Genomic DNA, 11,227 nt, shown 5'->3' with positions numbered 1-11,227 from the left:
TGAGTGTATTTCACCAGTAGACAGAGACATTTCTTCTCTTTTACGATCAGTGTACTGGTCCATAGGGAAGATAATGCTAGCTAGCTAGCTAGCGAGGGTACAACATGCTTCCAGATCTTAAGCCATTTTCTSTAATATGTAGGTTATGTTAAGGCAATGACAGCCAGAGGAGTTGGCYAAAGCAGATATCGTTGGATCGTGGACCAGGCTAGAAGGCAGATGGATTTACATGATTTTTCTGAACCAAACTAAACCGTAATTTGTCCAAAGGAGGCCCAAAGCTCCAATAAGAGCTTATAGCATGATGCTTGTCTTGAGGGGTTGTAGCCCAAAAAGGCATTTCTTTTTACATCAATCTATGAATCATTCATTTTAAAAGGCTGAGAGAGTGAGGTGAGACTGCGCTGTGGTTATTATTGTGAGTTTTCTGGAAGGTATGGATGACTGGTCATCATTTTACAGTTTGCCTAAATCAAATCCACATTCTTGCAGAAAGAAGAATTAAGAATTGGCTGGGGAATGTCCCAACAGCTTCCAGTGGTTAGACTAAGACATACAGTGCATTCGGAAAGTATTCAGACCCCTTGACTTTTTCCACATTTTGTCACGTTACAGCCTTATTCCCAAAATTGATTACATCGTTTTCCCCCCTCATCAATCTACACACAATACCCCATAATGRGGATAACTGTGGCMRAGCTTCCTGCCATCCAGGACCTCTATACCATGGAGAGTCAGAGGAAGGCCCTAAAAATTGCAAAGACTCCAGCCACCCTAGTCATAGATTGTTCTCTCTGCTACCGCACRGCAAGCGGTACCGGAGTGCCAAGTMTAGGTCCAAGAGGCTTCTAAACAGCTTCTACCCCAAAGCCAGAAGACTCCTGAACATCTAATCAAATGGCTACAAAGAATTACCTCAATTACATCGACTAACCGGTGCCCCCGCACATTGACTCTGTACCAGTACCACCTGTATATCTGTATATAGTCTCACTATTGTTATTTTACTGCTGCTCTTTAATAACTTGTTMCTTTAATTTCTTATTCGTATTTTTTAAACTCCATTGTTGGTTAGGGGCTTGTAAGTAAGCATTTCACTGTAAGGTCTACCTACACCTGTTGCATTCGGCGCAGTTGACTAATAAAATGTGATTTGATTTGAATGACAAAGCGTTTTTATAATTATTTGCACATTTCTTTWAAAAAACGASTGAAATATCACATTTACATAAGTATTCAGACCCTTCACTCAGTACTTTGTTAAAGCACCTTTGGCAGCGATTACAGCCTCRAGTCTTCTTGGGTAGGACGCTACAAGCTTGGCATACCTGTATTTGRGGAGTTTCTCCCATTCTTCTCTGCAGATCCTCTCAAGCTCTTTCAGGTTGGATGGGGAGCGTCGCTGCACAGCTATTTTTAAAGTCTCTCCAGAGATGTTTGATCGGGGTTCAAGTCCAAGTACATTCAAAGACTTGTTCTGAAGCCACTCCTGCATTGTCTTGGCTGTGTGCTTAGGGTCGTTGTCCTGTTGGAAGGTGAAGCTTCGCCCCAGTCTGAGGTCCTGTGCGCTCTGTAGCAGGTTTTCATCAAGGATCTCCTGTACTTTTGTCGTCATCTCCCAGTCCCTGACGCTGAAAAACATCTCCACAGCATGATGCTGCCACCAACATGCTTCACCGTAGGGATGGTGCCAGGGTCCTCCAGACGTGACTCTTGGCATTCAGTCCTTTAGGTGCCTTTTGGCAAACTCCAAGCGGGCTGTCATGTGCCTTTTACTGAGGAGTGACTTCCGTCTGGCCACTCTACCATTAAGGCCTGATTGGTGGAGTGCCTCAGAGATGGTTGTCCTTCTGGAAGGTTCTACCATCTCCACAGAGGAACTCTGGAGCTCTGTCAGAGTGACCATCGGCTTCTTGGTCACCTCCCTGACCATTGCCCTTCTCGCCCGATTGCTCAGTTTGGCCGGGAGGCCAGCTCTAGGAAGAGTCTTGGTGGTTCCAAACTTCTTCCATTTAAGAATGATGGAGGCCACTGTGTTCTTGGGGACCTTCAATGCTGCATAAATGTTTTGTTACCCTTCCCCAGATCTGTGCCTCAACACAATCCTGTCTCGGAGCTCTATTGACAATTCCTTCGACCTCAWGGCTTGGTTTTTTCTCTGATATGCACTGATAACTGTGGGACCTTATATAGRCMGGTGTGTGCCTTTCCAAATCATGTCCAATCAATTGAATTTACCACAGGTGAACTCTAAACAAGTTGTAGAAACATTTCAAGGATGATCAATGAAAACAGGGTGCACCTAAGCTCAATTTAGGGGATGTACTCGTTACATTTTGAATGCTTAGGACAAGAAAATTGTCAAATTCACACACTTATCAAGAGAACATGTGATCATCCCTACTGCGCCTGGCCTGGCGGACTCACTAAACACACATGCATCTTTTGTAAATAATGTCTCAGTGTTGGAGTGTGACACTGGCTATCCATACATTTTAAAAACAAGAAAATGGTGCCGCCTGCTTGCTCAATATAAGGAATTAAAAATTATTTMTACTTTTACTTTTGATACTWATGTAAGTATGTTTTAGCAATTACATTTACTTTTKATATTTAAGTATTTTACTGGGTGACTTTCAYTTTTACTTGAGTAACTTTCTATTGAGGTATCTATACTTTTACTCTAGTATGACATTTGGGTACTTTTTCCACCACTGGTTCTGTGCCAGTGGTACCAAATTGACACGTGTTATTACTTGGCACGTTCTGTTACTTACTACTTGGGCTGTTAGTCTTCATCACATTTGTGTGAAATGCATTTAGCTGATGCTCATACCTTAAAGACCTATGAAAAATGGACAAACGGATTGACTAATTAATAAACGGAAAATATAAGATCATGTGACATTTCAGTTGCAGAGCAACACAAACAGAGTAAGGCTTCCATAAATATGATCTCATCAGGCCTAGAAACCCACCTCTGCCTCCCACCATGGTTGCCAGATTGTGTTACGAAAACCATAACTAGCCTACTGATTTTGCTACACTCGTTAAGTCTAGGTCTTAGGTCTAGTTAAGTGGTCTGGAACCTGACTGTTAAGTCTAGGGGTCGTAGTCTAGTTAACTGGTCTGTAACCTGACTTGTTATGTCTAGGGGTCGTAGGTCTAGTTAACTGGTCTGTAACCTAACTTGTTAAGTCTAGGGGTCTAAGGTCTAGTTAACTGGTCTGTAACCTGACTTGTTATGTCTAGGGGTCTAAGGTCTAGTTAACTGGTCTGTAACCTGACTTGTTAAGTCTAGGGGTCTTAGGTCTAGTAACTGGTCTGTAACCTGACTTGTTAGTCTAGGGGTCGTAGGTCTAGTTAACTGGTCTGTAACCTGACTTGTTAAGTCTAGGGTCTTAGGTCTAGTTAAGTGGTCTGTAACCTGACTTGTTAAGTCTAGGGGTCGTAGGTCTAGTTAACTGGTCTGTAACCTGACTTGTTATGTCTAGGGGTCGTAGGTCTAGTTAACTGGTCTGTAACCTACTTGTTAAGTCTAGGGGTCTAAGGTCTAGTTAACTGGTCGTTAACCTGACTTGTTAGTCTAGGGTCTAAGGTCTAGTTAACTGGTCTGTAACCTGACTTGTAAGTCTAGGGGTCTAGGTCTAGTTAACTGGTCTGTAACCTGACTTGTTATGTCTAGGGGTCGTAGGTCTAGTTAACTGGTCTGTAACCTGACTTGTTAAGTCTAGGGTCGTAGGTCTAGTTAACTGGTCTGTAACCTGACTTGTTAAGTCTAGGGTCGTAGGTCTAGTTAACTGGTCTGTAACCTGACTTGTTATGTCTAGGGGTCTAGGTCTAGTTAACTGGTCTGTAACCTGACTTGTTAAGTCTAGGGGTCTAGGTCTAGTTAACTGGTCTGTAACCTGACTTGTTAAGTCTAGGGGTCGTAGGTCTAGTTAACTGGTCTGTAACCTGACTTGTTAAGTCTAGGGTCGTAGGTCTAGTTAACTGGTCTGTAACCTGACTTGTTAAGTCTAGGGTCGTAGGTCTAGTTAAATGGTCTGTAACCTGACTTGTTAAGTCTAGGGTCGTAGTCTAGTTAACTGGTCTGTAACCTGACTTGTTAAGTCTAGGGGTCGTAAGGTCTAGTTAACTGGTCTGTAACCTGAACTTGTTAAGTCTAGGTCTAAGGTCTAGTTAACTGGTCTGTAACCTGAATGGATGTGTGCATTAATGTGAGAAATCAGCATATGCGCATAGGTGTTGAATGTACATGTTCCCAGGGAGACTTACTGAGTTCAGGGCCAGCTCCGTCTTGACCTCTTAGTCGGCCAGTCCAAGCGGAGTATTTTTTGTTTAGATGGTGATGAAAATAAACTTCCAAAACTGAAAAATTCAGGCATGCCCCAAACTAAAGACTCAAAACCCCAAAAAAGGTCTCATGACCACCAAACAAAACCTGCAGCCTTACGGCTTACCAGCTGGGACACTCACTAACAATCCCCCTAATTAGCTACACATGATGTGCTTATCAACCAGGCTCAGTATTTGGACAAGGTTGCTGCTGCCCCCTGGGGGATGGAGTGTGGAAGTTTATCCTGAATAGTGTGTTTGTCTATGTCTTAACACTAACCTAACAGTACCACTTCAGTCCAATACAATGATCTGACCTCAAGACTTGGCAATCACTGAATACAAAAGGGTTTAAACTATTTACCCTGACTCTGTCAAAGTTGCCAGATTTAGGACTTTGGTCAGAAACTGTAAAATGGTTTCACTCAGCTTGAAAAGCCAGTTCAGACATGAATAGCCCTACCCCTGGAAATTAGACAATCTCTTCATGTTCCTGTGTATGTTCCTGAATTATTATCATTTTTTCATTGCCCAAAGCCTAATTTCTCAAATTAAGCAGTTTGAATCCTTTTTAATGTTTGGAAAGAACAAACTGTGGCTATGCTTCTATGTTTTGTTTTGGGGCCGAAGGTTTTCCTAAATAATGATGTGTAATGGAAATATGGCCCTGGAGACAGGAACATTGAAGGACCATTGCATAGTTAGAGTTCCATGGTCGATGGCTGTTGATGCCACTACTCATTATAGCTGTCAGCTGAACATTAACTCAACATTTTAAAGGGGGATGTTACGTAACGTTATGGCTCTGGCCTGATGTGAAGTCAAGAGCTGTTTTGAAAGGTTGTCAACAACAACTTACAGCCCTGKACTCCATCCTTCATTAAACACGTCAGTTGACGGAGTAGACTTCCACTCACAAACACTGCAAGCTGAGGTTGAGTTATATATTCACGTTATGTACACAAGTCAACCTCAGCCTGCAGTGTTTGTGAGTGGAAGTCTACTCCGTCAACTGACGTCCCCTAACACGTCACTGATGTGTTTAATGAAGGATGTTGGTGTTCTGTTCAATCCAAAAATGGTCCAGTGTACCTGCATCACACATCCTGTGATTCCTCACAGTATCACCCAAAGAGAGTATCACTGATACTTGACTGTGCCTTTAAACTTGATCACTTGACTGTGCCTTTAAACAGCTTGGAAAATTCCAGAAAATGATGTCATGGCTATAGAAGCTTCTGCTAGGCTAWTTGACATCATTTGAGTCAACTGGAGGTGTACATGTGGATGTATTTCTGTAGATGTATATATACACTGAGATCATTAGACAGATCATGTGACACTGAGATTGCACACATGTGGACTTTATTTAACTAATAATGTGACTTCTGAAGGTAATTGGTTGCACCAGATCTTATTTAGGGGCTTCATAGCAAAGGGGGTGAATACATATGCACAAACCACTTTTCAAGTTGTAGTTTTTTTACAATTTTTTAAAACTTTATTTATTTTTTCATTTCACTTTACCAATTTGGACTATTTTGTGTATGTCCATTACATGAAATCCAAATAAAAATCAGTTTAAATTACAGGTTGTAATGCAACAAAATAGGAAAAACRCCAAGGGGGATGAATACTTTTGCAAGGCACTGTAAGTATCAAGTAGATCAACACACTGCTCCAAAGTTACTGGAAAAGATTCTTGAAGATGATACTAAAGAGAGGGACAAATTACTGTCACTGCATACAATCCATTATTCAGATGTTCTGTGTTGCTTAGCTGAATGTTATTCTTACCACCGTTCTTGGGTAAATGTTAGTTTAGTGTTGCCTGAGCCATGGCATCATTAAGTCTCCCTGAAAAGAATAGGATTAGCCATTTAAGCAACACCATCGTTTTCTGATGCAGATTTTTTAAAAACACTTTAGAGTCAACCTGAGATTACAATGGCTGCCTTTGGGTCAGTCTTTCTGATGGCATGAGGTGACATGGTGAGGGTTTGGCTAGACTATGACCTAGATTCGCTCCATAGAGGGGATTGTGGTATARACTGCATTTGCAACAGAGAGGCATCAGTCATTTTGTGTTTGTGACTCCAGTCAGTAGAGTGCACTACTTCAGATGCTTTCTAATCGTAGCAAATGAACAGAACATGGAAATGGACTTTAGAGTAAATATGTCTTTGTGTAGAGGGACRGAATGGGGTTTCTGCTATCGATCAAAAACAACCACTACTGGCACATTATAAACACAACGCTCTGTTCTCCCTAATGTTCCCCTACTTAYGGTCAACCCAGGGAAAAGGCCTCTTGACTGCAGAGAACAGAGAAGTGTTGTCTAAAAATGGATGTTCTGTTCGGTATTAGATGGGCGTTTTATAATCACTATCATGATTGTATTTTAAAAAGCTCCTATTTTTGTGTCCAGTATATGCTTGTTTAATCTGTCATCTCCATTGGCTCACAATGTTTTCTCAGCATCTTATGTCTAGACCTCCAGACATCTGTGAAAGTGCCAGGGACACAAATCAGTCAAGTTAATACCTCAAACACTTCCTGCAATTTCTGATAAGAAATGAATGTGGTTTTTGGTCGTTGCTCATTCTGGAYGAAGTGAGACAGCAGAAAGCATTAGGCCTATTTACAGAAAAAAACTATTCATTTTCATCATTCCATGTATTTATTCTTTCTTTCACAGTACCAAAACGGTTGAACCAATCCAAAAACCAAAGCAATAATACTTTATTACTGTAACTTGCCTCCCAGTCAAATGTAATCACATACCCTTACACTTTTCCAGCGCACAGATCCCAGATTTAAAATCCTCAAAGTCTCATTCAATCTTCCAGTCCGTTTGACCATAAGATCACATTCCATGGTGAAATGACATCAGTCAGCCACTTGTGACCTCAGAGATAATATATATATATATATATATATGAAGGCTCATGCTGTCGGTAAAATCAGATGAAACATTTGAAATAAGAGTAATATTACATGTCCTGTGTCACAGATATAACACATCCACGTTTACACAAGTTGGTTTCACCCCAGTCAAAGACATACACTGTACAGACATTTAGATAATTGTTTTATCCAAAGTGACTTAGAATTAACACATCAAATCTGTATATTATACAGTATATTTGGCCCATGCAGGAATCAAACAACTCAAGTCTGATGCTGCAAACAGCATGCTTGAATTCAAGAACAATTTTAACTATGTCTTATAATTGCACATTAGCTTCRTGTCCACAGGAGTCCATAGACATTTTATTTTTATTTAACACTTATCTTACCAGGTAAGTTGACTGAAAACACATTCTCATTTACAACAACGACCTGGGGAATAGTTACAGGGGAGAGAAGGTGGGATGAATGATCCAGCTGGAAGTAGGGGATGATTAGATGGGCRTGATGGTATGAGGGCCAGATTGGGAATGCCATGTGGTCTCCTGTACAGTGTTGAGTTAGTTCACAGAGGAGTCCTTTAAGTCAGTGATGGCTTCATTCACACAGTTAAAGAGTCCAAAGGTGTTTTATCCCATCACTAGGACAGCAGTCTCAATCCATTCCAATCAGTAACTGATCTTGATGAAATGAACAATTTCTTGATGACTTTCCTTCAACATACGATCACTGCAGGTTGTATGACTAGGTGCTTCCGCCAAATTCTTTATTGTTATTTGTCATTTGGTTAGCAAAGACAAAGTCAGTCAGTAATTTGGGCCTATCAGACAGCACCAGTAACTGATATTACAAGCGTCCAGTCATCTCTTGGGCTTATCATATTGTGGGCACATTGCTCTACCCAGGCATTAATGACGCATGCCAGATCTTACAACACCTGGAGAGGTATTTTATGTATCAGCTACCCACATCATATGTTATAGCAATCTGGTGCCCGACAGGACAGTCGATGACGTGGCACGCAACCATTGTTTGAGCAGGGGAACGCAACCTTTGTCTTATCTTAGCATCTCCTGTCTCTCCTCCAATGACATCACCTGTCTTCCTCCTCTCTGCCCTGCCCTCTTCCTAATCCAATCCCGTCTGCCGCCCTTGCTACCGGGTCCTCGAGTTCCTCCTCTGAGCTGCAAGCACTGCGTTGGGTGCCCCGGGAGAAGATCCTGCGGCGTGATTGGGCGCTGAGGTCCAGCAGGTCAAAAGAATCGGAGGAGAGGAGGCTGTCCTCACTTACCACGCTGGGGGGTCTGCTGCCCCCGGAGGCCTGATGGAGCTGGTGCAGGGCCTCAGGGAAATGGGGCAGAGCTGAGGATAAGGAGGGATGAAGGGCATCAGGGAGGTCCAGGCTGTGTGAGAACTTGCCGTTGCGCTTTAGAATGCCTTTCCTCCTTCTCACTGCTTCCGTCYGCATCGTTGGACTGTCCTCTGAGCTGGGGGAGCGGGAGTGGGGCTCGTAAGAGCAGCACATATCTCCATCAACCCCTCTACCTCCTACTCCTGTGCCCGCTCCAGACATACCTCTCTCTGGGGATGAGCAGTACCCTGACTCACCACCGTACAGGTTCTTTAGGATCCCCTTCTTGGGCATCTTGGAGGAGGAATGGGAGAACATAGAGGGGGCAGGCAGGCTTGTGGACAGACCATCACTGTGTGAGTGAGTGTGTCTGTGAGCTCTGTGGGGCTGGGGAGGCAGGTTGCAGGGCTGGGAGGAGGAGTTCTCCCCCATCATCCTAGGAGGGGGCAGGAAGGTTGAATCAAAGCTCCGCTGGGGTTTCAGAATCCCCTTTGGTTTCTTCCTCTCGACCTGGCCTATGGAGGAAGAGGAAATGAAGGCGGCAGTGATGGTGGTGTTGATGGCAGTTGTAGTACAAACTGGACTACATGCTCCCAGTGCATTCTGGGGGATAGCGTTCTCCTTACGCGACTTCCTTAAACTTGACCTCTCCCCCCTCGACCTCCCCCCTCCCCCGCGATCACCCTTCAGGGGGAAGCTGAAGTAGAACGGGTGAGGGTGAGCGGAAGGGTCAGAGCTCGGGCAACTGGTTGCCGTGGCAACCCGGTTCTGCCAGTCGATGTAGCGGGCGAGCAGCGGGGAGGGGCAGTCCTGGTGGGGGGATGAGAGGCAGTCACATACACTGTCCTCATAGCCCCAGTTGACCCACCAGTGGTTGGCTATGTCCTCCACCGTGGCCCTCTCCTCTACACGCACCGTCAGCAGCCAGTCAATCAGGGCACAGGCATCTGTGTGGAGGGGACAGACACAGGCAGGGCTCAGTACAAACACCACSGTTTACAGGACAGTCATGGACTAACAGGTTTACAGTTACTTGTGAGACAGCAGGTGATGTGTAGGCTTACCTGAGGGAGGATTTGGTCTGCGGTAGCGTCCCTGGCTGATCTGTTCTGTGAGCGCTCTGTAGCTGGCCCCGTCAAACGGCATACTGCCGTACACCAGCGCATACAGCAAGACTCCCATAGCCCAGCAGTCCACCTGACACACACCCAGGAGAAACAGGGAAACAGTGTAAGTGTGTGTGTGTGTGTGTGTGTGTGTGTGTGTGTGTGTGTGTGTGTTGTCCTCTCACCTCTGGGCCGTGATAGGGCAGTCCCTTGACTATCTCTGGGGAGGCGTAGAGAGGACTCCCACAGTACGTCTGGAGCAAATTGTCATTCTTAAAGTGGTTGGACAGGCCAAAGTCAGCCAGCTACAGACAGAGAGAGAGAGGAGAGAGGAGAGAGAAAGAGGGAAAGAGGGAGAGAGAATAATTTTAGGTTAGCTATTGAACAAAGAAATCACATTTTAATATTTCTATAAAATAGTTTGACAGCTGAGCACCAGTGACTGAAGTGACATGATATACTGAATGGATACTTAATGTCATGAGATAACATCAGGGACATATTGAACTGTAGACCCCAGGCCAGACTGCTATTATGTGGAGTCAAGAAACACACATAATGATGATATAATGGGCTAATTAGTCYGTGATAATGTAACACAGACACACACGCACGTTACAAATTCCATCCTGGTGACTGTGCTTTCCCTGTATTAACCTTGTGGTAGAACACATCAACCCACCACAACACTCCATTCAGTTATTTTCAAAGGGCCAGAAATAGACGTGCGGTCAGGTTTGGGCAACGCAAGCCAGAGGATAGAGGAGAGGGCTAAGAACAGCATCCAACAAACACTCATGTATCAGGACAGGCCCTCAGAAGGGTGAGGGCCCAGGGGTGCCAGACTGTAGCCCGAGKACCAGGGTCGTCATTGCGATCTTGAGTGAATATTAACACACGCGCCCCAGGGGCACTGTCAATAGAAAGACCTATTGCCTATCCTAGATCAAAATGACCCTTGACCTTACACACAATTACCTCCTCCTGCACCTTCTGTTGTGTGTGTATGGTCTATTCAGATGTAGGATCTTTTTTTATTAACCAATCCACCACCCCCCCTCTTCGGAGGACAAATATCTTCGTTTTTTTACAGCTTTTTTGCTACATTTACATACGTACATTTTACATTTGTGGTACTTTTATATAAAGCAGTCACATAACAAAAATACATTACCAAACATAAACTCTTTAATCCYGCCCCTCAGCCACTCTCAGCCCATCCCACCTATCACCATAGACCACCCTCATTTGGTTTCCATGTGCCATATATTTTTCAATTGTGCGGTGATGTTTTACAGAAAATGTAAAACAAAAAAAAACGTAAACTTTCAACTAATTGTGAGATAAAGATAATATAATAATACTTGTAGGAAAGGTTATTTATTGACTGACTATGGCTTTCCAAATCGCCCAACACTGCTATTTGTAGTGTTCGTTTGTTGTTTGTTTATAGTTTTGTTTAATGTTGTGTTAGTGTATGTAAGTTGTTTTGTCTGAAACATTGTTCCCCCTGCTGCTATTG

General features: G+C 43.6%; 1 protein-coding gene across 1 annotated transcript in view; it reads right to left on the bottom strand.

The window, feature by feature from the left end:
* Positions 1–6,999: 6,999 nt before the first annotated feature.
* The window catches only part of LOC111977206 (NUAK family SNF1-like kinase 1), a 64,432-nt gene continuing 60,204 nt past the window's right edge, over positions 7,000–11,227 (bottom strand). The window contains exons 5-7 of the mRNA XM_024006568.2: positions 9,891–10,010; positions 9,664–9,796; positions 7,000–9,546 (exon numbers count right to left, since the gene is read on the bottom strand). Of these exons, the coding sequence (XP_023862336.1) occupies positions 8,342–9,546; positions 9,664–9,796; positions 9,891–10,010 (1,458 nt within the window). The 3' untranslated portion in view covers positions 7,000–8,341. The remainder of the gene's footprint in view (positions 9,547–9,663; positions 9,797–9,890; positions 10,011–11,227) is intronic.

This window comes from Salvelinus sp. IW2-2015, linkage group LG17 (assembly GCF_002910315.2).
Source record: "Salvelinus sp. IW2-2015 linkage group LG17, ASM291031v2, whole genome shotgun sequence".
In the NCBI taxonomy this organism is placed as follows: Eukaryota; Metazoa; Chordata; class Actinopteri; order Salmoniformes; family Salmonidae; genus Salvelinus; species Salvelinus sp. IW2-2015.
This window is presented reverse-complemented; position numbering and strand designations above follow the sequence as displayed.